We start from the raw sequence: 26,869 nt of genomic DNA on the forward strand, positions 1-26,869 counted from the left end.
CCTGAGCCTCACACTGGTCACCAGCCCAATGGTGCTGTATGTTTTACTGGAACAAGGTGCAGTATGTTTTAGTAAGTTTGTACTGAGATAAATCAGTAAAATATGTTCATATTTTACATAATATCCTGCTTGTGAACTGAAGCAAATCAACACTATATACTTCAACACTGTTTACTTGAGTTGTGTTTTCTATTTCCCCTTTTCAATCCCATACGAGCAGAGGACATTTCCAAAGCACAACTCTCAGGCATTGCTCTCTCCCCAGCTGGCTGCCACAGTCCAGAGTGGTGCACACACACTCCTTCCACCACAACATCAGCACCTGCTCCTTCTGGCTCCAACCGAAACCCATGCCTACCTCTCCACAAGGAATAATCCTTAATGCATATAGCTGGTACTGAGTCTGTTCATCTACTGCAGCATGAGAATTGTCTCTGTAAGCAAGAGTGAGAAATATGCCAAAAGCAATTAAAATGCAGTAATTTTTCTTTCCATAGTAGGCAACGCTGACCTCTGAAAGAGCAAATGAGAGGAAGCACAAGTCACAGAAGTTGTTTTTCTAGGCTGACCGTGCTGCAGCCCTTTCAGCACCTTCCTGGTCAAATAGCACGTATTTCCTCACTCCTCTTGCCCTTGTGCTAGTAAATAGTTCCAGGTTGGTGGAAATGAAGCACGTTTTGGATTATTCTCCATTATCTGCTTGGATGTGAATGCAGTATTTTCCACAAAGATGCTTGATTAACTAGGTCCAGATGTTAGATGATTTTTTATGTTACAGACCCTTAGCTTATTGAATGTTATCTTCTCTATTTAAATGTTAACATTTATTTCCCATTTTTACTTCATCTTACTTAATTGTACTGCAATAGATTGTAATGAATTGTAACTTTAGAAAAACTTATTATTCACCACAATTGTAATGAAAACCACATATACATCTAACCCAAAAGTACAAAATAACTCACACTTTCCCCAAAATATTTCTGCATTAAGAAGGATGATACTTTATTTTCAAAACCTAGAGTCAGACTCTACTGCTTGTAGTTTTAACACCACTGCAAAAACAAAACAGGGAAGAGGGGATTAATTACACTCACATTGGATAATCTGGAATGTAATAAGGGCAGCAGCTCCTGTTGTATCTGTCTCTCACAAGAGAGTGAAGAGGACACACTGGAGGGGTGCCTGAATGAGCAATAACTCCTCATGTAACAATCCCTGAGAAAAAACTGTGTGAGGGAGAACTGTATTTATTTTGGCAAAAGTTGTTTTCTCCTCATGGATTCTGATGCCAGAAAACAATTGAAATGAGAAAAGGAGGTAGTCAAACTCTAAGTTTTGTCCGCTACAACTGAGCAGAGTTATCTGGAAATTATAAAGTACTGCAGGTTGCTCCAGGCCATGAATCCTAACACTAAGCCACTTGGAAAATTAAAATGCTGCAATTGGGATTAACTAGCCGAAAAGGCCCAGCTGCTGAGTCACTCTGACTACAGAGTACACATTCTTCAGGTGTTGAAGGATGGTTTACAACACCCTGAGGAATATTTCAGAGAAATAACCAATTATTAAAACACATGCGTAAATGAGTTTTGCCAACACTTCAAACAATCTTTAAAATTATTCATAGAACCATTTAGGTTGTAAAAAAACCCACTTAAGATCATGAAGTTTATCAGCTGTTAACCTAACACTATGAAGCTAACCACTAAACCATGTCCCTAAAAGTGCCATGTCTATTCAAAATAAAGCATCTTCTACTGAAAACCACTTTTAATTTTTTTTTTTTTTTAAATTTCTTTCTTTAAAGAAAAGCTGTTTACATGGCTGATTCCAAAACAAGCCATCCTAGTTTCCCCACAAGACATTTGAAATTACCCTTATGGATGCAAAGAGTGATTAAACTGTTAGGTCATCAGCTGAAAAATACTAAACAAAACAATGGTACCTTTTATGTCAGTTTATCTTGATATCAAAAGTTTGTATTCATTACAATTATTGTTTGCAATAGAACATTGAATCTCCAAGAAATATGTGAAGCACCATAATATTAGACATGTGGCATAAAGTGGTGAAAAAACCCAACAAACCTACACATCCAACCCCTTCTCTCTAAATTTAATACAAGTGCCTTTATTCGGAATCTCAGTAGTCAGTAAGAATTGACGGTCACCTTTAATTAAGAAGATTTTATGGCTGCATCTGACTGATGAAGAAACCCAAGGTTTCAAGCACAAGCACCCGCTCACTGCTTATGCATGATGGTTACACTGTCATCCCCTGGTACTGCCTTGGACTACAGTACTTGGTATGGGCTAGGGTTTAGGGGGTCAGGAACAGCCGGGTGCCCCAACTAAGCTGTGATGTGGATGAGACTACTCCAGGTCTGGCTCCCTCTGGACCACACAATCCCCACAACTGCCCAGCAGACTCAGCCCTTGAGACTCCCCAGTGCACCTTCCACGACCCACCCTGGGTCATGCACTGCTCATCCCCCCAAGGTGTGTGGGACAAGGGCTACACTGAGTAGAGCAGCCAGGCTGCAACACACTCTCCCTGCTCCATCAGCAGAGACACAGCCAACATTAATTCCCTGTAAGCTTTTCATGTCTTCCAAGGGGGAATAATAATAATAAAAAAATAAATCTGCAAACAGTATTAATTAGAGACTTGTGCATTTACAAGGGCATAGTAGTGTCCTTCCTTTGCCAGTAACTGGCTGTGGGTGCCCTGCTCAAGCACCCTGCCGTTCTGGATGACTGCTATGATGTCTGCAGTCTGCACGGTTGTCAGGCGGTGAGCAATCACGATGCAGGTTCGACCTTGCCGGGCGTTATCCAGAGCTTTCTGAACAACCTGCACACAGGTGTGAAAGTGCTGTTAGCATCTGGGAAGCCTTCACTTCTCATAGGAACTACATGTGATTTCTTGCTTTTTGTTATCACCTGAATATATCTCCCACAGATTTACAGGCCAGTGCATACATGAGACCCTTACTCAACAGGGTTTCTCACTGAGGTCAGTAAGACTGATTAAATGAGCATGAGACACTGAGAAGTAGGTTCTTGGGCATCCAGTTTGGGTCAGAATGCAGATTCAATATTTACCAACAAATACAGCTTATAGGAACATAGTTGAAGAGTATCAACTCTCCATGGTGTTTTCTATTCAAAGTTTTGGTGGTCTCTACTTGTTTATTTAGTAGATATGCACAGTTTTCTAGTGTCACTCAATTCACAGCTTGCAGCTGTAAAAGCTACCATGAGACACATGCCCTGGCCGTTTCACAGCTGAGCGTTTGCAACACATTTGCATTGATTTTGTTCTACAGGAAGCAACTGGGCGTGTACATAGACGCTTATATTTCATTTAATAATCATTATTCACCTTTTCACTTTCTGTGTCAAGAGCAGAGGTAGCTTCATCCAGAAGCAGAATGGCAGGATTACGAACCAGAGCACGGGCAATTGCTATTCTTTGCTTTTGACCTCCAGAAAGTTGTGTTCCTTTGTCACCCACACAGGTATTATATTTCTGGATGTTAAAAAAAAAAAAAAACAAAAAGTCTGTGAATACTCTCAGAGAAGGAAGATTAGAAAAGTAAAGTTTTATGCAGGGCTACCAGGTATTTCCATCTTTTCAAGAAAGAATAGTGCAAGTTTGTATAAAAGCTAAGGATTTATAAACAACTCTGGGATAAACAGTTATATAAACAGTCACACATATATATACCTGGTTTGAAAATTTACTTGCTCAAAGACTGGAATAAGTCTTGAATGATATCACCAGTGATACAGCTATATGGTATCCACAGATGTCTCCCCATGAGCATATATGATCATAACAGTAACTAGAGATTTAATGCATACTGACATACACATGAAGAACTCGATCCTGCATTTCGTGTGAATAAAGAATCCCAAATATCAATAGTAGTAATGAAGATGAAATATTTTTCAGCATCATTACATAATTTTCAAGTTACAGAGAACTACAGTGAAAAACTACCAAAGCATTTTTCCTCATTAGAACCAATTCTTGGCAGGCACGATGGTTAAATACCATGTCATTCACTTTTGATTTATTGCCCCTTCATATCTGTTAAAAAACACTCCCTGTGCATACCCATCCAGTTAGATATGCAACATTTAGTTTTACTGAATTATTTTAGAGGGGAAAAAAAAAAAAATCTTTCTCAGTAACTTGAGAAGTTTCAGCTGTCAAAGGGAAAAAAAAATCAAAGAAGTTATAGGGATTTATTTATAAATAGAATGTCCTCTTAGTCTTCATTCTACTTTGTCTACCACTATGTTAATTGGAATATTGGCTTTTTTTTTTGAACAAACTAAGAAGGATTTTAAGCTTGGAACACACTGACATTTTTCAACATAAATTCTATACCTTTTCCTATTCCGGGAAAGAAAAAATGTTTATTTTTAATCTAATCTACATAAGTGAGCATTACCTAGATTTCTTCATGTCATTCGAAATATCTAATCTCACTGTGAAGAGAAGGCCACTGTCTCTTACCTCTGGCAGTTTTTCAATGAAGGTATGAATATTTGCTGTTTTAGCTGCTGCTTCAATTTCCTCCTGACTAACAACTCTACTGTTGTCTCCATATCGGATGTTTTCAGCAATACTGCAGTCAAATAAAATGGGCTCCTGTGACACCAGGCCCAGTCTGGACCTCAGCCATTGTAAATGCAAAGATCTCGTATCAAATCCATCTGCTAACTAGAAAAAGCAATAGAAAAGTGATGCCAAGTTAACTACAGAGCTCATCCACAGATACACACTGTAAACAGGAAACATGACTTGTAAGAGGAAGCCTGTTACGTGTTAGATTCCCAGCTGAAACCAAGTAAACTTTGCATGCAAAATGGAAAAGAACCAGCAATATAGATGAAATGTTTCCTTTTACTGCGTTTTCAGTTTGTACGTGTTTTGTGCTTTCATTTCCCAGCACACAGAAACTGAGTGCAGATCACAGGCTGCTCCTGCAATCCTTCCAGCCCTACGGACCACAAGTAGCACCAGGAACCTTACAGAAAAGCCTATTCTTCAGAAGCTGAACACAACAATAATTATTTTCTGCTGTAGGCCTTTAACTCAATCTTAAAACCCCTAAGGAAGTTTCTTTGGACTTTATATACCCATTAATAGGGATTGCATATAAAAACCCACTGCAACCTGATGGTGACACAGTAGCACCCCTGTAAGATTACACTTGTATTATCTGAAGCACTTATCTGTGTCCCTAACAAATGAATTCACATCAGCAAGATGATTTATACATTGACCAGCAAGCAACATAATGTTATGCCCCTGTGGGACCAGGCTATGAGCTGTTTTAGGGAGGCAATGCAATCTGACACCGTGAGACCTGCATCTTGAGCCAGGACCCCATGCTAACACGGGTGCCAGTGCTGGTTTGTGTGGTGACTGCGGGGGACAGGCAATGACAGGGGTCTGGAGGCTGTCTACAGCTCCACTGGAGCCACGGCCTCAATAATCCATGCCTCTAAAAAATGGCATCTCAACAGAGGTATTGACAGGATTATTTAAAGCCTTGGAAACCTTGGAAAAGAAAAAGTTCTGTATATTTAATTGTTATTAATAGTCATGTAAGTCTATTTTTACCACTTGTCCTTCCACAGGGTCGTAAAATCTCTCCAAGAGCTGCATGGATGTGCTTTTGCCACAGCCGCTGCTTCCTACTAACGCCAGAGTCTGTCCCTTGTTAACTTTCACGTTAAGTCCTTGCAAAACTTTAGTTTCTGGCCTTGTTGGATATACAAAATGAACGTTTCTGAATTCAATGTTGCCTTCAAAATTGCTCTGAAAAGTAACAGAGAGTTCACATGCTTATATTAGCATTTAAAAGCTTTAACAACACTTGTAAGACTTGGTTATTAAAGTGAGAGAACTGGCATGAAAGTTTGGCAGGGTGTTCTCAAAATTGCTTTTGAAGTTCTTTTAAATTGCAAATTGGATTGAGTGTAGTAACAATATTTATGGGATGCAGATGTGTCACTAGATCCTTCTGGAAGAAGCTTTCTGCACCTCTTGTGTCTATTTTTCATTTCACCTTTGAAAAGAAAGTTTTTAGACAAAAAAGGTTAGTATTTCTCATTTCTGACACATAATTGAGTCACTTCTACTCTCGATATAATCTACAACATTTGCTTTTGTGATCTCATGCTACAGGTAGCACAATTTGAATGTAACACAAGGTCAAGATCAGCTGTGAACATAGCAGAGCCAACTTCTTCAGCAGGTAATTCACAGATAGGTAGGACAAGCTGTGTTTTAAAAAGCGATGATAGTTGTTAATTGGCCATTCTAGCCAGGCTGATTTCTAAGCAGAAATGGAAGAAAGGGAACATGCATTAAGAGCATTGCCTCTCGCCTTGTTTGGGGGAGGAACCAGTTCCATGTACTACTAGCAGCACTGCTAATACAGTGCTCTCACAGCATCTGAGAGTCTAATTTAGTGGTCTCAAAGCTTTACATTGCTGAAGTCACAGGCATCACTGTTTTTTGAGTCCAGTCTATACCAAAAATATTTTAATTTAAGATTATTTGATCAGAGACTTTCTGTCAAATCTTTCACTATCTGTGCAAGAGGACCCTGGTTAAAACAGGTAAGTAAGTGTGTTCATAACTTTAAAGTCTGAAAATCCTATGTATAAGCTTAAAGTTACAGAAACTAGATTATGGCTTTCTGATCAGAGGTTACCATCTGAAACCTACAGAAGTTCATTTTAAACTTAGATGGATGTGCAAATCTAATCTTTCCTGATCCTGAATCAAAGCATTTCACTGAGAAATTTGACAGTGCTGAGGTCAGTTTCCTTAATGACAGTTTTGGTTTAGATGTGAGTCCTTGGGGATTTTTTTTCTAGTATGGATTTTTTTTTCCTTGTTGTTGTTGTTAATTTTGACTCCGCAAGGGCACATTTTGTACTTGTAAGGGTTTCCACACTTGTAAGAGGATGGCTATTGGCAAAAATATTCTGTCTCTGAAAGAACTAGTCTTCCTTTTCTACAGAAAGAGTTGAAAAATGCATCTGCACTTTATTTCTTCTGTAAACACTTACAAAGACAAGGCAACTGTTAGTGGAACTGACATTGTCAGTGTTTCCCTGAAACCACTTAAGATATGGGCCAGTAGAACAAAAAGTATTTTTTTAGCTCATTCTTTGCAAAACTACATTTAAGTCTACACACTTCTGACTGAAAAACAGAAATAATATGGTCCATTAAAAGAAAAAAAATGAGTCAATACCACTACTTTATATAATGTCTGTCTTTTGTGAAATCCTAAAAAAATATGAAGCTATGAATAGAGTTGCAGACAGTAAAACATTGCTATTTTCTTGTGTTTCAACATTTTTTGTGAGAAAAAAAAAACAACCATGCAACCCAAACACAATAAACCTCAACCAACTCCACCCCCAAAATGCCAAACAAAACAAACGCCAACCAGACCCCTTACCAATTTTTCACCCTCATCACTGTAACTGTCAATTAGAGGTTTTCTGTCCAAAAGTTGAAAGATTCTTTGGGCTGAGATTCTAGCTTTGCCATAATCTGGTGCTAGGGAAGCAGACTGACCAACATTCATAGCTGCAAATATGATGGAAGAGAAGACTCTAAAAACAAAAGACAAAGCATCATTAATTTCAGGTAGAACAATGCATTCTCTTCCTCCTGTAAAACAAACCTTTGGAAGAAAATTTTCTTTAGCATCTTTTGGTTATGATATTTCTTGATCTCCTCTCCCCCTAAAATGTCATCCAATATTGGGAAGTTCTACCTGCTTCTAGAACTACTTTAGAAATGAGCACTGTTGTCACATCACTTCTCTGTGTAATACCCTCTGCCTGGAAGGAATGCCAAACAGCAAAGGCTTCCCCAGAGTAGGTGTGCTGAGCACAGCCACATGCTTGCCACTTCACTGCCTGAATACCCACCTTTCTCCAAAACAGCCCCTCTGCCCAAATCGCACTCCCAACTACACTGAATTCCCCAATCTCTACTACCCACTGCCTCTGGAATTGGATGAAATAATTTGCATGCGTTAAAATCACTGTCCCATGTATGAAATTTTTAAAAAGCATTTTATGAAGTGTACTCACATAAACACATTTTCAAAGTTGGTCAGACAATGGGCAATGAGCCATGCCCCAAATCTGAAGACAGCTGCGTTAATGAAGTAGTTTGCAGACTGAGCTACTCCATAGGTAAACCCATAGAAGGGGGCTTTTTCCAGAGAATCTCTGATAAAGGAAGAGACTTTCCATAAATAACTTGTAAAACAGAAACAGCAGACATTGGCTGCGGGATGGCCAGATTTCTTGATTAAACTTTTCAAGCAATACAGCTCACCCACTGAAAGCCCAAAACACATGCACACTCACAAACAACCCCTGCCAGACTAAAAGCACCATGCATCATGACATGGAACAGCCCTTAGGACAGAAGGCAATGAGATCCTTCATCCTCAGTTACACTGTCTTGAATCTCTTCCTTTTCTGTAACAGGGCAGGTCACTAGAGCAGTGAAAAAAAAAATAAAAAATAATTCATAACTACCACACAGATGTGTTTTATTAGGAAAACAAGCAGGCTCCAGCGCAGCCCTAGAGCTGCCTGTGGGCTTCTGCCAGGCCTTCCCATTCAAGCAGAGACCTCTCATCCCCTAATTTGGAGCAGGGATATTCTGGGTATCCCCACAGGGATTCAGATTCCTCTATTTCTCAATCCCTCCTTCTGGAGAAGTTTCATTTTGTATAGCTAATTGAATTAATATTGTATCAGAGTCTGGGGGACTGCCTGCCCTCATGGTTCAGGATGCTCTCAGAGGAAAGGGAAATCTTTCTAGTCTGGGCTGTAAACCCGTGACCTCTGAAAGTCCAGATGAGCATCCTGCCCATATATGGGGTATTACCAGTTCACCAGACACTGAATGACTGAGGACAGATTATACAATGCATAGTTTTCAATTCCTTTTTTTTTACATCGGTTGTCTTGAAGGAGGAAAGCAACAAATTAGATTTGGGGCTATATTTTGTTAAAATAAAATGAATGTAGAATAATCTGGCACCCCTAATGATTTGAATGTGTTTCGGTGGGATGTAGCAGGTCAAACAAGGGAAACATATGGAGTTAGTTTCTAAGTTTCAAAGTCGTACGAGGACAATAAAATCGGTTTAGGTTATAACGGGTGTGGTATGGGAGTCAACTGTCAGTTCCTGAGTTAACTAGTATCAATGCAATGCACTGAAATGGAGTGAACATACATCCTGCATTCTAGGCATACACAAGCAAATACAATATTCCGTAACACATATGCAAAGAATGCAGTTTATAAAGTGTTTGTATAATGAAAAGGTAAATCCTACAAATGTGTTTTCACTTGGCATTTAAGAATGCATTTCAAAATATATCAAGTGAGCAAATTTCAAAACTATGTAAACAGCTATTGACACCTTTCTCAATCTTTTGGATATTGGATAGTTTGCAAGAAATGTATTTACACTATATCTGAATAAAAAAAAAAAATATAGAAAGAAAAAATTGTCCCAGGAAAAAAGTCTTACCTGTATGGACCATTCAAACTAGTAATGTATCTTTCATAAAATGCTTCTTCCCTGGTCAGTGAAGCTAGAGTTCGTATGTTTTCAACTGATTCTGTTGCAATCTAAATTGGGAGATAAAAAAAAGTAAAAAAAAAAAAAAAGGGTAATCTCTTACAATAGCAATCAACAACGTATCTCCTGAATACTTTATCTCTTCCCTAGCATTATTTTAGATCAGAAAGTGTTTGCCTAGGAGGGGAGACCAAGGTCTATCACGAGGTGAAGTAAAGCCCAAAACAAGATTATTCACCCCACAGTCACAATATAAATGGAGGCTAATGCCAGGAGTATGTTTGAGTTCAGACCAACACACAGGACACATTAGCAGTCTCTGTCCCAGTCATGGGGATCCTGATGAACTAAACCCTATTTAATAAAATAGGAACAAACCCCAGTCACCTGGACACAGCTTGCACTTTTGCATAGACTACTTCTGTATCCTGGAAAAGTCCTATCAGGTGAATGAAGGCAGTACCCCAACACTCTTGAGCACATCAATAGTTTGCATTTTATGACAGGAAAAAAAAAAAAGGTAGCAATGCTGGAGCTCTGTGGCTCAGCCATGCAATGGTTCTGGTCACAGCACAGAGCAGTGCAGAGCTACACTGCTCACCGTAGGTGGAAAGTGAACCAGTGTTGAGGTTGTTGCTCTTAGAGTTGTTCCTGCCCAGAAATCCACCATGGAGGCTTTCAAATGCATTTTTATAGCTTAATTTATAGATATTTTGTCATACCCATGTTTTGCTTTTCTTGGGGATACATAAACATTCTCTTCAACCTGTACCCTATCTGGTCGTCTTCTCTCCTTTCTCCCCTTCATTTATCTTGGATAATTGAGTCAGCTGTAACATAGCTACAATGTTGTCCTTAAAAGTGATCTCACACCATAACCCTGTAGTAAAAATTGGAGAACTTACTCTTCCGGCCTCTTCCAAAGCTTTTTGATCTTTTGCGGCGTGACCAGACACAGAGCTAACGCTCGCAGCGTTTGTAGCAATAACGAAAGGAATGCAAGCCAGGATAAGCAAAGTTAACTGCCAGCCATATACAAAAGCAATAATGATGGCAGTCAGAAGGGTAAATACAGTCATAGTCATCAATCCGAGTCGGCTTCCCGTTGCCTAAGAAAACCCCAACCCCCCCCAAATATCTGTCATTAGATTTTCTTATTGTTACTTACATCATCACTTCAAATTGCTACAAAGACAAGGCCAGTGATTCAGCTGGAAAATGAAACCACATGTGGTCACATGCATGGACATTACACATCCACTTATGTAACTGCTTCTAGACATTCCTCGTACCTGCCAGAATTCAGCCTTTCAAATGAGATTAAAGTAGTCTAAACAGTTGGTGATGCTAGTTGTTTAATGAAGTCTGTATCTAGGACTTCTCACGGTACCTGAGGCACAGAAGACTATGGCTGCTGTCACAGCAGAGCAGGTTGGCAGTTGGGTGCCCAGCATTAGGCAAGAGGGACTTCGTTCTTATAATAGCCATCCATGGACTTGTGCCACTAATGGTGGTGAAAACTAATAATACTCTCAGGTTCTCACATGCTGCACCTGAGGTTGGATTCTCAGAAAAAAAATCTGGATTTTGTCACCCTCCAGAAGTGTTTTATCTTAGTGGGATAATGAGTGGGAAAGATGAACTCATACTGACGAACTCTTGTTTCCTCCCAGCCTGTGTAACATTTTCATCAAGAAATTTTAAAACAAGAGATAATTAGCACCCAGCATCTGGGTGGGCTCTAATCTGCAGAAAAAAAGGTCTGAAAACAGCCCTGTGGAAATAGTTCATCTTCCAAAATTTGGCTTGATGGAAAAAGCAAAAATCCTTGGGCGGGAAGCAAAAATTTTTCTCTCCCTTGCCAAAGACGTTCCTGCCCTGAAAAGCCTTTTCGTGCTCAAAAAAAATTTTAAATAGTAATAATTAAACCAATGCCAAGGTGAATTGTTGCCATATGTTCTAGGGGCTGCACATAAAGATGGATTTGGAAACTTCAGCCAGCACAGAATGAGGCACAGTACTTACTGACACTCTGTAGCTCTCCAGAGAACACAATACTGTTGGAGACCAATTCATGCCCTTTTGTAGTTAGGGGACCTTGTGCGCCCCACTTTTCTATGGCCCTGACAGGGTGATACAGTTCAATGCCACTGAAACACACTGGAACTTTAAAAGATGAAAATGACCAAGTTTTGTGAAAGACTATTTTCTCACTACAAGCCCATAAAGAGGGAGGACAGGAGAAAGAAACAAAAGTCTATGGGCACTGAAAAAGGTAGGGCTTAAAGGATTTTTGATGTAAAAATTCGAAGAAAACAAAGTCATCTTAAAAAAAAAACAGTAAACTTCTTCCCCGCAAGTCCTGAAGTGCATTTTTTTTTTTTTCCCCAAGGAGGAGGGAAGAAACACAGAGACATTTGGCAGATTGTCAGGGACTGCTGATGAGGTGAGCAGTAGGAGGAATTGTGTAGAATTTGCCATACTCTCCTGCCAGTGTCCATCTTTCCAATACCAGTACCTTGAGTCATTCCCTCCCTTGCCATGGCAATCCTTGGTGTTCTTTATTAATGCTGGGCCATTTTTTACTGTCTGGTCTGCTCATATGTGAAACACACTTGGTGGTGATGGGGAGAATTCTCTCCGTTAAGGTCGGTAAGGGCTTGTGTCATCTGCAGATGCAATCTCTTTAGGGCACAAAGGTGACACCTATCATGGGGTATGAAAAAACAGGGTCCACAGATTCTGGCCCCCAGCAGATACCAGATTTCATTTTGCATGGTGAAGTAGTCTACAGTTATTATATACATAGCTGAAAGACTTGCAGGGAGGGAAATAAAAGGTACATGAGCACCTGCTGAATTTTTGATAGTTCTCAGAAATTATCAACTGAAAACCTTTTCCACCATGTCCACAACATGCTAAGTAAATGCATCTGCCACTTTGTGGGGTAGATTTACTACCTTGTGTTCTGAGATAATCTGTGTCCCTCACCAATTTCAATTATTATTTGTAAGGAAAAAATACTTGAAAAGCACTCCGAAAGAATCAGCATACCCCTTTGACTTGCGAAGCGTCTATAGCAAGCCGAGTTAATAGAACACCAACAGCATTTTTCTGATCATCGTACCATCCAACCTCCTGCAAGAAAAGACACTCAATTTCAGCTGTGTTGCTCTTCTGAACATGCCTATTTAGAAACTTTTATTATAAAACCCTTTTACTCACTCCTTCCTTGGACCTGAAGTGGTTAACTATTCTCTTTTTAAAAGTTACCTATTCCATTAACTATGGAAGAGTAATTGCTCAACTATATTTGTACACAGAGAAAGGAAATGAAGCCCTTTTACCTCCAAAGGCTATGGCAGTTTTTTTTTTTTTAATCAGTAATTTTCCATCTCCTAATCCCTTTCAGACGTTTCTATGAACACACGGGCTCTTGTCCCCAGTGGGTGTGTGGGGTACCAAGTTATGCATTCTCAAAACTTCTATTCAAGTGACGTAAAACCAAACAAATGAACAGGAAGAGTTTAATATCACCCAAGAAAAGAGAGATCAAACTTATTTGGTCATCTTTGCGCACACAGACAGCTGCAAACTGCGCATACTAGTGTGACAGAAATATGCGCGTTTGTAATGACACTCCTTCAGAATCAGACTATTTGCAGTAGCAGCGCTGAGCCAAATTGTGCATGGATTAGGAGGTTTTTCAGAAAAATTGTACTTCTTCCTAAACTGGTGGTAGAAGAGACACGTTCTTGTTTTCTTTTAACCAGATCACACAATTAAAAGCCAATGTGTACCTTGTGACAGTCTGCAAAAGCCATCTGGCTCTCATGATACCTTAGCTGCATAATTCATACCTGCTGAAGTAATGCTCTGAATGACAATGAGCGCAGTCTCATCGTTAGTATTTCCCCAGACTTCCCAAACATGAATCCCTGGTGGAGGAAAGAGTCATATTTTCTCATCTGATGCTTTAACTCCGTTCATAAAGCTGCACAACAAAAGCAATGACACCAAAATGTCTCCTACAAGCCCCTGTGCATATACAAGTCTTGGGAAAAGTGCCTCTCACATTTCTGGAACCCGAAACTATTTTCACACAGATGGGAAGCAACATGGCAAAAACATCAGGAGCTTTACTGCAGTGCCTTACTCGTATGCCCCAGAAGCACTAGGAAACAAAACAGCCTCTAGTCATTGGCCTCCCTGCTCTGACTGCTACCAGAAACGTTCACTCACGCCAGTCATACCAATGGATTTTAGGATATGGATATCAATGTGCAGTAACTGTTTCCTGCAAACTATGGAGCAGTTATAAGAGGACAATAGGTGATGGAGTTTGCTTGATTGTATATAAAAAAATGCGTGCTATGGAAAAAATCTATTTTATACTTACTTTGGCAAGAGCTTATAGATTGTCAATAAGAAATATCAGTCATAACTTTGTCTTTTAACTTTCAACTTTTATTTTAATCATGCTGAATTCACATTGCCCTCTGGCTTATTTAAACCAACAGCAAATATGGACATATGTCTTTAAGTAAAAACATCCATAAACCCCACATATCTTAGTGAGAACCCTGACACTTCTGTGTGTTTTTGTAAGATATGATTAACATTTTGCTTCTCAGACTGCATTGACACGTGTTATACCTGCAGCCTGCTGGGAAGTTAAGAACTTTCAATGTTGCAGTATAGTGACACTTACCTGGATTATGTATGCTGCTAAGGTAATCACTCCAAGTAAAAGAAACATTAAAGAAAGCACCAACGTGTTTTTACTCCTCTTTTCTGGATCAGTTTCTTGAAAAGCCTGAAAGCAAGGAAAAAAACCCCAAAACAACACAGAAATGAGAACGTAGCCAATGAGTGCCAGTTAAATAAACCAGGCCTTCACCTCAAGCAGCTTGTCTACTTCAACTTCTTTTTGCAAGTATCCTGGATCCAGAAGACAAGTCTAGCTTTCCATTTAACCTACTTCTTGCTAATGTGTTCCCTCAGCTCCAACAATTGTTCTTCCTTTCCTTGGCTGGTTGGATGCAGCTCCACTGGGCTCTGCCTCTAGAGGGTCACTTCAACAGTTATCTATTTTTCATTGGGTCCATTTATAGAAGTGAATGCCACCCAGACTCTTACATAGGGAGAACTGGCTGAGCATGGAGGGAGGCTCAGGACTGTGACATCCATTTGCCAGAAAAACCAAAAAAAAAAACTCACCCCAATGATTTTTCCAAATATAACAGCAAATGCAGGATGGACTCCACCTAACACAGCAGCAGCCATCACTCCCAGCACTATGTACAGCCACTCGGGTTTGTTCAGAGCCAGGATTCTTGAGTAAGGCACAGCAGGGAGATTGTCTTCCTACAGGAAAGGGAAAGCTGCAAGTTTTCCTTGGAAAGTTGCAGAATATGAAAATCCCCAGACAGTGAGTGTTCATTGGGCTTTGAGTAGTGAATTGTCTTGGTAAACTACTGAAAGCCCCTTCTGTGTGCTTGGAGTGAGCAAATGTGCTGGATATCTGCAGCTTTGCTCTTTCATATCCAAAAACTTCAACTGTACTATAAAAGTTTGGAGGCAAAAAAAAATGTAACAAAAGGCTAAGTCTTGAGGGAAGAGGGGCCAGAACAGTTCATTGAAAGTCAGATAGGACTGGTCACTAGGAATGGCAACTAACACTTGAATCTTTTATAAAAGGAACTAGAAGTCTCACTGTTAGAAGCACAGAAAAGATCCCTCCGGTTCAGCTAAATGCTAGTGTGCTGGCAGTAACACAATTGGGTAGAGAGGTCATCTTTTTCTTTTGAAAACTATAGCCTATGCATCATTGCCAAAAGCATGAAAGTGGCATATCTAGCAATCTGTTAGTCTGCATCTCCTTTGACAATACAAAAAAAATAATAAAAAAAAAAAATGCCCTGTTCTGCTTTACTAATTTATTCAAGTGCCTATGGCTCCACAGGGCTAGTTCTGGAAAAGCAAAAAATGAAAACATGGGAAATGAGACAAAACATTAGGCAGGATTACAAATAAGTCGCTCTTGCTTCCAGCTTATTTTATCCCATGTTTCAGATGCTGAATGAGAGTGGCTAAGTCTCAACTATAAAAATGGGCTGAGCTTTCTGAAATAATTACAACTGCTGGATGCTTGATCTCTAATTTTTTTTGTGAATTTGATGAATACTGAAGTCTTGAGCATCAACACCCATTATTTTCTCCGAGGTCCTAAGCAGTATTAGGACATGGACAAAAATCACCTTTTAAGTTGCATAACTTTTTTCTGATAATAGGAATAGATCCAGTTCTTTTGTACTGTTTGAAATATGTATTAGCTGGAAGCCTGTATTTTAGTGAAAAGCAATATTGATATTGATAATTACATGAAGGTTTCCATAAGTATTTTAAATAATTAGATGACGTATTACACATGAGACCCTAACTTCCATAGATTTAAAAGGATCCAGGTTTTACCTCAGAATTTACATTTTGTTTCTTAACTTCAAAGGTTCTGAAGTCAGATAAAAAAAGATTACAAAAAGAAAAACAAAACAACAAAAAAAACAAAACACAAAACTAAACCACACTAGTCTTCCAATACATTTCATGCAAAAAAAATGCTGTAGTTCAAAGCAGTATAAAATAGGAAAACATAAAATGAAGTTTCTGTTGAGTTGCCTATCCAAAGTCTGATCCAGAACCCACTAGAAATCTGCCCTTATTGGTTGCTGTGAGCAAATTTTACTCAACTTTTTTTTTGTCAAAGTTCCTAAAATCTATATGAACTTCCTATATGAGTTATTTCTAGATGATGTTTGTCAGCTGAAGTCCTTTATCTGAATAAAATCCTCTAGAAACAGATGTTTTAAAGCATGTACTAAGAAAGAGAGACAATATATGATAGTTTTTTTATTTAGAATACACTTGAGAATGTTAGGGGTTTGAAGAAAAAAAAACCTGGTATGCACACCTCCAGGATTACAGTGTCCACCAGTATTTGCAGTGATGATTACCAGGAAGTAAAGAATCTTGAAAATGAAATCTCACAACTCATTTCAATTAGATAGAATTAGTAAAACTGAAATAATACACTTAATTTTATGAAGCATGGCCAACTAACAGGACAAGTTTTTCCCAGTTCCACACTAAGTCAACTGCCTTAAGATGAAGTTTTCTGGCAAGATGTACATGATTCTCCCCATATTCATATGACAAATACTCAGCCTGGTGACTACTGACCACAATAACACCAGAGTGAAGGTTGCATAGCAGCCAGCTATCTAAAAGTAAAATTATGTGCTTTGTGCTTATGCTTATATGTTATCAATAAAATTCTAAACTAAAGTTTTAATACCAACCTTCAGCTCTTTCTTTTTGTTCTTTATTCCAGAGGACTTTTTCTTAGAATGGTACTTTGTGCTCTTATAACTGCTGCGTCTTCTTTGAATGCTGCCACTCCCAGAGATCACTGATTTTTCAAAATGATCTTGAAGACTCAGCTCCTTCACAAGGTCATTTCTGTCTTTGTCCTCATATTCCTCTGGCCCTGTGTCTTCACTTCCTTCTGACGTCCCATAATCTTGAACATTATTGCTACAACTCTAGTGAGAATTCAGGATATACAATCAACAGGATGATTTGAACAGGAAGACAAAATTTTTTTTCTTACAAGTACTGCCATTTCAGTCATGTGATCACTGTTGCCTACAGGACACATATTTCAGTCTGTAATAGCAAAGCAGTAAACTATTTGGTCTTTTTTTTTTCCTTTAAGCAGTCTATGGAATCCACCAAGACTCTAATAATTCTGTGGTTATGCCATAATTATGTAGTCTGTGTCTTCAACTCACATGTTTTTGACATATTGGATTGTGCAAATGTGATGCATTTCTATGGGTAAAACCCCCAAGAATTCCAAGCCTGTGTCTGTGCCCAGACTAGAGTGACTGAGAAGCTGCCAGCTGGACAACAGGCAGAAACTACTGAGAGAAAACAGCTCCAGATAGCAGTGTTGCACAACTTCGTGAAATGGAGAAGGCAAATAAATAAATTTGCCCTTACCTGCTGCATTACAAGAGAATAGTAGACTCCCTTCTGCAACATGAGTTCACTGTGTGTTCCTTGTTCAACCACAATGCCTTTCTCAAATCCAGCAATAGTGTCAGCAGTCCTGATGGTAGACAGTCTGTGGGCAATCACAATGGTGGTACGTCCAGCCCGAGCCTTAAAAAAACAACATAAGTGTAATGGTTTGAAACCTGCTGCCCCTGGTGGGTGGAGATCTGAAACCCTAAACCAGGTACAAGCCTGAATGAAAGGGGTGTACACCTGTCCTATTCCCACTCCCCTTTTTCCTGTCTTCGGGACTTCCTGCCAAAGTCTATAAAAGGGGCGAGGAAGGCACGCCTCTCTCTCTTGCTTTTGCTCCTTTGACCTTGTACCTGGGCACACGCTGCTCTGCTGCTCCCTGTGCTACATGTGGCCGTGGCCATCTTGGAGACCTGGGCCTGATCTGCAGCCTCTTCCCTGCCTCCATCCACGTCCAAGGATTGTGCATCCAGCTTCAATCCACCTCAATCCAGCGAGATCCAGCACCGGGGAGCCTCAGCATAGCATTTGGGTTTTGTATATTTGGAAGTTTAATCTTCCTTACCTTGTTGTTCCTACAACCCCCCTTCCCTGTTAAACCCCTACCCTTCTTCTTTTCTGTACCCTGTTAAACCCCTTCCCTTCTTCCTTTCTGTTCCCTGTTAAATAATATATTTCATTTTGTTAACTTTCAATTTGGTGCAAGGTTTTCATTACCCCTGCCTTCCTTATTTACCTCTCTACCTGGGAAACTGAGGGATAAGGGAGCTGGGACACAGTTCTGCCTTCTAACCGGGACAATAAGCCATTTACATTAAAATGTGTAAGAAAATAGCACATAAATAAAACAAAGGCATTTTAGACATTTATAATATAAAACAAGTCCAAAGTTTAAAAATAATTCCTTTTTTCTAAAAGCAAAGATTTTTTTTTCCTGATTTCATATCTGCTATTTAACAGGCTAAGGACATTTTTGCTTGCCTAGTTCAGGCAGCAAAAACTACATTAATCTTATTAGACAGGCAATGCCGGTATTAAAGGCTACAATTAAGTTTACTTGACTTTTTGGCAAACTTGAACTGTTTGAGCTAAAGTTGCCCATAAAGTGTTTCCATGTGTATGCATGCATGGAAGGGAAATGCAGTAAGAATAACTGTATCTTTCTCATAATAAAGCTAGGATAGTTAGTATATAAAGAAAATATCCTTTCTTTATAATCTGTTTATGCATATTTTTGGAAGTATTACATTAGCATGACTTCTGACAATATTTAGCAGGAAAGCACAGAGGAGTGGAGCACATGTGGGGTCGGAAATTACTCTTATCCACTCTCTGAAACTCTCTCCAAGTCTTTTGAAATAAGTTACATCTCTGTTGAGATTTGACAAGGACAGCCACTGAAGCCTCAGTCTGCAGGTTACACACTCCATCCTTCTCCAGTTCCCACATGCAGACCAGTGGTGTACACAGTCCTCATGAAGCGAATAAGCACACACCAGCTTGCAGCTCCTGGACAGTGTGACTTCCCTTCTCACTGATGCCTGAGGCAGGTGGTGGTTTGGGGGCAGGAGGAGAAATCCAAGGGGACCTCGTGCAACAAGTAAGTTCCGCAGTTAAAGAGTCTGCTGGAAGTTACTTGCTACAGAAGTTGTACATCATATGGGGACAGAAATGGGCTTGGAGATGATGAGGACAGTTTCAGTAGATGAATGTGCCCATGAAGATTTGGATTCTTCCTCTACATCTGCCATCGTGTTCTTATGGATCTGACAGAAATCACTCAAAGCCTGTTACAGGATGTCTGCCTCAAGTGCAGTTTTCACGCCTGTGCCTTAATGCACAGAGCCTTCACCACTGCAGCTGGGAGTTGTTATCAGAGCAAGCAAAATGTTTTAAGTCATGCAAAGTCTGAAAAATAGTGGACTACAAGCATCTGTGTATGACTGCTCAGAAATGGTGTATATTTGTAGGTTAATATCTGTTTCTCAGCTCTAAAAATAATGAACAATATTAGCACCACTTTTTCTGCTAACGGATGTTGAGCAGAAATCAGTAAACCTCATTTGGGAACTACACTGATGCACATCAAAAAGCTGTGAAAAGATGAGCAAGTCATGATTCAGGGTTCATTTTGGTGTGTTCTGGGAACACACTGAAGGATGATGAAGTGTATATAGAAGTCCCCTTAACTGAGTAATCTCCCTTTATGTTATGCACTAAATGAAGCATTAAGGTTCTGGAAAAGGTTAGTATTTGATCATGGAATTAAAGAACATGCAGTAGAAAGATTAAATACAGCTGAAGTGGCAATCTTTTAGTACTTTACTTTGCAGCAATAATAAAATTTATATACCATTTAGGTTGATATCATTTTTGGAACCACGCTACCTCAATACTAGTAATATCAGTATAGTCATGTGACTATAACCAAGAGCTATATTTTACCTCAGATTTAAACTGACCGTGAAGGTGGTAAATTCTGCATTTCCCTTGAGCCATGCTTGTAACTCATACCTGTCTGTGCATAATTACTGAGAAAGGCAGAATTTCTCATTTAGCTTTTAAAAATATATTAGAATAAATATTAGATCAATGTAAAGACATTCCAGACCAACCATGATGTTCTTTAATCAAAGACTTTAGGCTCCACTACATCTTGGTAGAAACTGCTGAAGAAGGATGGCTGCAGGGAAGGAATCGTGAGCTGATGGGACACAGGCATGGGTACAAGCTCAGACAGCTCTGCTTTGTTGTAGCATCTACCCTAGAGCTGTGATGCTGATAAAAAACAGGGAGCAGAGACAGAGTATTTGTAACTGGCTCCACTTTTGTTCTGTGATGTACATACAGTCTCTGTGAAGAAAGAAAATGGCTAAAACCCAAGAGCTTTCTGAAAATTGTCAAGCAACTGTTCAATGACAAATGAATACTAGGAATATTATACTACAATTTTCTATTAATCTACCTGATAAAGGGCCATTCATTACTCATATCTTGTCATGATAAGATGCCAATCATATTTCAACAGCAAATGAACAATTGTGATTTGGGGAAGGGAGTGCAGGAGACCTAAGTTACAGTTACACATGCCTGTTAGTGTCTTGGTAATTAATAATGCTTAGAAAAGCCTCAAACAGACATGAATCCTAAGAAAAATTTTGATCATTTAAACTCCCTGTTAAAACACTAAAATGGAAACATCCATTCAAACCTTATTTTCCAATAGTTTTGATTCCAGTGGAAACCTGCATTGAAAATTTCTTTTTTTGTTTTTTTTTTCTTAAGTGCTGTTGTACCTTACGGTGACTGCTAGCTTCAATAACATGATACCTACCTTATCAAGAGCTGCTTGCACTATGGATTCACTCTGAGTATCTAGTGCAGACGTAGCTTCATCCAGAAGAAGAATCTTGGGATTTCTTGCTAAGGCACGAGCAATAGCTATTCGCTGCTTCTGTCCTCCACTCAGCTGAGCCCCTCTCTCCCCTACCAAAGTGTTAAATTTCTGAGAAAGGAGAAAACAAAACAGAAGTTGTAGGATATTCCAAATGAAATCTTCATTTCTCTGTGGAATCATAAGTACTCAGCTTCTAGACAAGAGGTAGCTTTATCTGGATGACTTACGAACAGAGCAAAGATGCAACTGCATCCATCCATCTAGCCCTTAGCCAAGCCCTCCTACCTCCATTACAAACTTTGCATGCCTAACCTTGAACTTCTGGTTCTTTAAAGTCTTGATCTTTACTACTTGCTCAGAGAGTGCTCCAAACCATGTGTTTTCTCAAGACAAGCCTATAAAAGACATCTCTGTATTTACTGAGGATTGCTTACCTTTCCAGCAGGGTTTTGATCATAGGCACTCACCAGGACCTATAACATTGCATGCTCTGAACCAGAGATGCCCCCCTTGGAGCTATGGCTTGATTCCTACTGACTGTGCCACTGCAAAGTGGCAAGACTCAAAGTCCATTGTATTCTTCTCTTACGTAGCTGTTTAAGAGTAATGTAAATATAATCAGAGAACTCTTCCTGAGAAGAAGGAACCTTGGAAGATAATGACATGCTAGAAATGGCATATGCGTGAGAGGAAGGGGCTAAGCTCTTAAGGTTGTAGAAGAGTCTGAAATCAAATCCTAAGTGAACAGTTTTCCCAAATCATCTTAACTGCAGGACCAAAAGGAAGGACATATCCATTCCTGAGGATGTGTTTTTAATGACTGATCTCACTTCCAATCCCCACCCTGAAAAGTGTAAGGCACATGCTGCTAGGGGGGGGCTGAAAGCTGTGAATCTCAGGCACAGGGGCAGATCAAGGTCCCAGCTGTTAAAAGGGGCCTTAGTTAAGGGCATATTTATTTACTTCCACTCCCATTTCAAAGTCCTGCCAAAGGATGTTGGATTTCTCTTTAGAAGCCCAACTCTTCCCATGCCTTGTGAGACAAGCAGGGATGGTAATACAGGTGTGAAGCTTCCCTTCTTCTGAGTTAAGACATTGACTTTTTTCCAGACTTAGGTACAAATCCTTTCAGGGCAACCAAACAAAGGCACAGTATCCAGTCCTGAAAGTCCCTGAACTGAAAGCTGCTGGAGGCTATAAGACTATTTTGGGAAGTTATACTACAGATTGAATTCCCATGCTCTCCCTTTCAGACACAGGATACCAGCCTAAATGGACCTTTCGTTCTTATACTTGAAAGAAGTTCATGAACTCACATCAGGCAGTCTAGATATAAAGTCAAAAGCATTTGCTTCCTTGGCTGCTTGCTCAATTTCAGCATCAGAAATGTCTTCTCGGCCATAGCGAATGTTCTCAGCTATTGTTGTTGCAAACAGAACAGGCTCCTGGCTCACAACACCAATATTATCTCGTAGCCACTTTACATTGAGCGTCCGAATATCACGACCATCTAAGGTAATCTGAGAGGAAAAGCATAGGTCAAAGAAGTTGAGGAAATGCATTCTCTTCACAATAAATCAATTAAGTTCTATTACTTAAGTACCAGCTACAAGTACAAAAAAGAAAAAAAATAGTTCTAGCAGAAAACTATGTTGGGGAGAAGTTAAAACTGTTTTTCCATTCACTGCACAAGCTACAAAAGGATGAGGGGAGCAGCCTAAACAGAGAAGACATTAGGGTCGGGGTGATTTTTTGTTTGTTTGTGTTTTTTTTTTTTTTTTTTTGTTTTGTTTTTTGTTTTTTTTTTTTTTTTTTTTTTTTGGTTTTGGTTTTTGTTTTTGTCTTTTTTTTTTTGGTGTGTGTGGGGTATTCTGCTTTATTTTGTTTTTCCCAATAATCTTTCTGTTCAAACTCACTTAAGAGTTTTCCAGCTTTCTTGCATACTTTTTATGCTGTTTTCATGCTCCTGTGCCAGTTTGCTGCCCTCGTGTTGTGGTTACATAATTGCCTCTGTGGCTACGCTTTAGACCAGATCAAAGAAATAATCCAAGTAGACTAGAACAGAAGGGCAAGTTATTTTTAACCTATATAATTTTCACTGTGGTCCTATGAACATTGACACTAGGACAGGGGAGGAACAGCAAACCGAGGCATGGGGGCAGAAATGAACAGCCACAGAATCACAAAGTGTGAGAAACAACTGTGTTGATAATAGATAGCTGCCTTGATCACTACTTTATGTAGTCATAGTTCAGTGGTTAATATTTGGAATGTATTCCTAGTTGCAATTAGCAGTAACAACTACTGAGTAGCAGTCTTCAAATACTAAACATTAAATATAAATAGAACTTTTGCCTTAAAAATATATTATTTTCCTCCTTTTTTTTTCCTTTGGAAGTTTCTTATGAGAGGCATTTACCATCTACTGACCAGACCCAGTGTTTAGTGGTAGAGCAGACATACAATGTGTAATGATGAAAGCTACTGCTGTGGGTTACCAGACATAGAAAAATGAGCCAAACCCCAATTATTTATAATAAAAGAACTCTCTCTAGTTTTTAGTTTACATTCAGTGAAAGAGAAGCAAAATACAGTAGACCAATATTTGCTAAAAAAAGTTTATAAAATCTTAAAAGCCAATAGTTGATAAAATAATTTTAAGTTCAGACCTTACATCTATTCAAAGGCTTGTGGTATTTACTACTTCTGGCATAGTACTGTAAGAAGGAGGAGAATGATGAAGTCAAGCCAACAGGAGAAGATAGTTAATTTGAAATTTAAATTGTGGAAATGCTGAAGTATGCAGAGATATACTCAAATTCAACAAAAAATAAAAATAAACATCAAGGCTCAGTCAACGTGGGAAACTTGTGCTTATCCCAATAGTTCCCAGTTTTTACAGTTTGCTTGCAGGCACTTACTTCTCCCTGGACAGGATCATAGAATCTCTGGAGCAGCTGAACAGTAGTGCTTTTTCCGCAGCCACTGGCACCAACTAAAGCAATGGTCTTCCCAGTTTGAACTTTCAAGTTGAGACCTTTGAGGATCTGTGGGGTGGAGGGAGGAAATTAAATAAAAATCTTGGTTTGATGAGCCTGATTAGAGAACAGCCTATCAAGGTAACTGTGGAAATAATCAAGGCTGTAGTAAAGGGCACAGTCTGAAGGTATGTCAATGTTACTAAGTTAATTGTACCTGGGAATATTCTGGGGCACTGATATGGAAGAGCCTGTATCTATGCTTGTGAAGTGTATTAGCCTTCAAAACAGGATGACTACATACAACCTGCCTTTTGGGAGTGGCCCCCGGACCCTTCTGGCTACTGCACCAAGCCTGGGAATTATTTGAGAAGATTGATAACTGGAACAGGCCAAGTTCATGCCAAGAAAGGTTTTAAGAGTTCCCTTGCATAGACCATTGCGTACCAGTGCCTGGGAAAATTCCCCAAGATACTGAAATCAACTAAGATAGACACAACGCCAGTATTCTAAACATGAGAGCTCATTTTCTCCAACTTGTGTGATCTGGTAGCAGGCTTGTGGTCTCGGGTTCTCCTGCTCTCCTCCATTTTCCAATGCTTAGACAATGGTATAACAGTTGTAAAACTTTCAGAAAAATATTTCTAAGGTGCTAAACACTACTGCTGAGAAACAAGCCTCCTTTCTATTATATTTAGAATATAAATGGCTGTTTTGACAAGGTAACTGCAGGAAAGCCCTTAATAAATTCCAATCCTTATTGTTAACAGCCTCAGCGACTTGGATTAATGATATCTTTGTTGCCGTTTTCACATTTAGGAACATTTTACCTCAAATGATGTCCATGTCATATATGAGTAATGCTCTGTAGTTGCCAAAATATTTGGCTGCTATGGGAACTCTTCTTGTTTATACTAGGCCGATTTATAATTTTGCCTACACATGTTTTTGCAATGAGAGATTAAAATAGTTGCAATACTGCTCTCTTCTCCCTGTGCTACACCCAGTAGTTTCTGTTTCCAAGAATCAGCTATCCTAGGTGCCTGCATTATCAAGCAAGAACTAGATACTGAATACCGTAACTTCTCCTGATGCAAATAGTCACAAGCACCTAACAGTATATTTCTAACTCTCTTTTGTATTGTCAAGATTAAAACTCTGTTTTTCAACATTCAAACTGACAACAGCTAGACTCCTTCGATCTCTTTGATTTCATTTAGCCTGGCCAGGGGAATGCACTGTGTTGCATCAATTGCTTGAGAGATTATGGCTAACTTCCACGTGTTTTTGCTGATTTCTTTAGCTTTATTAAATAACATAGATACACTTAGTAGGGGGAACTGATGACTCAATAGATTTGGGAAGGATGACAAAGTATTTCTTACTTCCTTCCCGTTTGGCATGCAGACCCATAACATAGCTCATCAGCCTGAAGAGCATTTTTGGGAAGAAGGATGAAGAGTCAGCCCTGTCACTTCTGATTTCTGAGCCAAAAATGAAAGAAGATGCATTACATCAGCTTCAGTTAAGCAGAAAGCTTAACTATGGGTCTGTCCGTCAGCAGCCCCAGGGGCCTGGAAACAGATTGGGTGCATGATTGGACAGACCACAGAAGAGTGAGGCAGGAAGAGCCATCTAAAGAATGAACCACAGTGCTAGGAACTTTCCCATTCTCACCTTTCAATTGGTATGTCTATCTGCTAATTGTTGGCATTTGAAATCTATTTCCACATTTTTCTTCATCAAGTAACAACAACAACAAATCCTTTCTCCTTTCACCTTTATCAAGGTTTTCAAAGGATCATAAACTGTTCAATATGGTAGAGAAGTCAAACCAACAGTATCATGACAAAAGCAATCGCCATGACATGATGTGCATAGTGCTGCACAATAAGGGTACTAAGGGAAGTTCAACTGGCAAAGAAAAGGGACATCAGTTTCACAGAATCACAGAATGGCAGGGATTGGAATGGACCTACCTTCACCTACTCCCAACCTCCCTGCTAAAGCAGGGTCATCTAGAGCAGGTTGCAGGGGAATGCATCCAGGTGGGTTTTGAAAGTCTCTGGAGAAGAAAAAGAATCCACCATCTCTCCAGGCAGCCTGTTCCAGTGCTCCATCACCCTCACAGTACAGAATTTTTTCCTTAAGTTTAGGTGGAACTTCCTTGTGTTATAGTTCGTGTCTGTTTCCCCCTGTCCTATCACCGGGCACCACTGAACAGAGACTGGCCCCATCCTCTTGACATCTACCTTCAAGATATTTATAAGCATTGATAAGATCCTCTCTCAGTCTTCTCTTCTCCAGGCCAAACAGACCAGGTCTCTCAGATTTTCCTCCTAAGAGAGATGCTCCAGTCCCCTCATCACAGTAGTTCTCATCAGTAGTTCTCTTTCTCTCTTGAACTGAGGAGCCCAGAACTGGACACAGTACTCCAGATGTGGCCTCCCTAGGGCAGAGTAGAAGGGGATGAGAACCTCCCTTGACCTTCTTGTCTCTCTGTTCTTAATGCACCCCATGATATCACTGGCCTTCTTGGCCACAAGGGCACACTGCTGGCTCATGGTTAGCCTGTTGCCACAAAGACTCACAGGTTCTTCTCCATGGAGCTGCTTTCTGTCAGGTCAACCCCTAACCTGTGCTGGTGCCTGGGGTTATTATTTCCCAGGTGCAGGACTCTACACTTTCCCTTGTTGAACTTCATTAAGTTCTCCTCCACCCAACTCTCCATCCTGTCCAGGTCTCACT

General features: G+C 39.6%; 1 protein-coding gene across 1 annotated transcript in view; it reads right to left on the reverse strand.

Annotated features, from left to right (window-relative positions):
* Positions 1–2,658: 2,658 nt before the first annotated feature.
* LOC103778296 (multidrug resistance protein 1-like) overlaps positions 2,659–26,869 on the reverse strand; it is a 35,336-nt gene continuing 11,125 nt past the window's right edge. Inside the window, exons 11-27 of the mRNA XM_008945876.1 lie at positions 24,065–24,190; positions 22,460–22,663; positions 21,081–21,251; positions 17,720–17,881; positions 17,017–17,259; positions 14,879–15,025; positions 14,370–14,474; positions 13,519–13,596; positions 12,713–12,796; positions 10,564–10,767; positions 9,608–9,708; positions 8,145–8,285; positions 7,502–7,658; positions 5,644–5,841; positions 4,531–4,737; positions 3,388–3,534; positions 2,659–2,856 (exon numbers count right to left, since the gene is read on the reverse strand). Of these exons, the coding sequence (XP_008944124.1) occupies positions 2,659–2,856; positions 3,388–3,534; positions 4,531–4,737; positions 5,644–5,841; positions 7,502–7,658; positions 8,145–8,285; positions 9,608–9,708; positions 10,564–10,767; positions 12,713–12,796; positions 13,519–13,596; positions 14,370–14,474; positions 14,879–15,025; positions 17,017–17,259; positions 17,720–17,881; positions 21,081–21,251; positions 22,460–22,663; positions 24,065–24,190 (2,673 nt within the window). The remainder of the gene's footprint in view (positions 2,857–3,387; positions 3,535–4,530; positions 4,738–5,643; positions 5,842–7,501; positions 7,659–8,144; positions 8,286–9,607; positions 9,709–10,563; positions 10,768–12,712; positions 12,797–13,518; positions 13,597–14,369; positions 14,475–14,878; positions 15,026–17,016; positions 17,260–17,719; positions 17,882–21,080; positions 21,252–22,459; positions 22,664–24,064; positions 24,191–26,869) is intronic.

This window comes from Merops nubicus, unplaced genomic scaffold (genome assembly GCF_000691845.1).
Source record: "Merops nubicus isolate BGI_N331 unplaced genomic scaffold, ASM69184v1 Scaffold2608, whole genome shotgun sequence".
NCBI classification, from domain to species: Eukaryota; Metazoa; Chordata; class Aves; order Coraciiformes; family Meropidae; genus Merops; species Merops nubicus.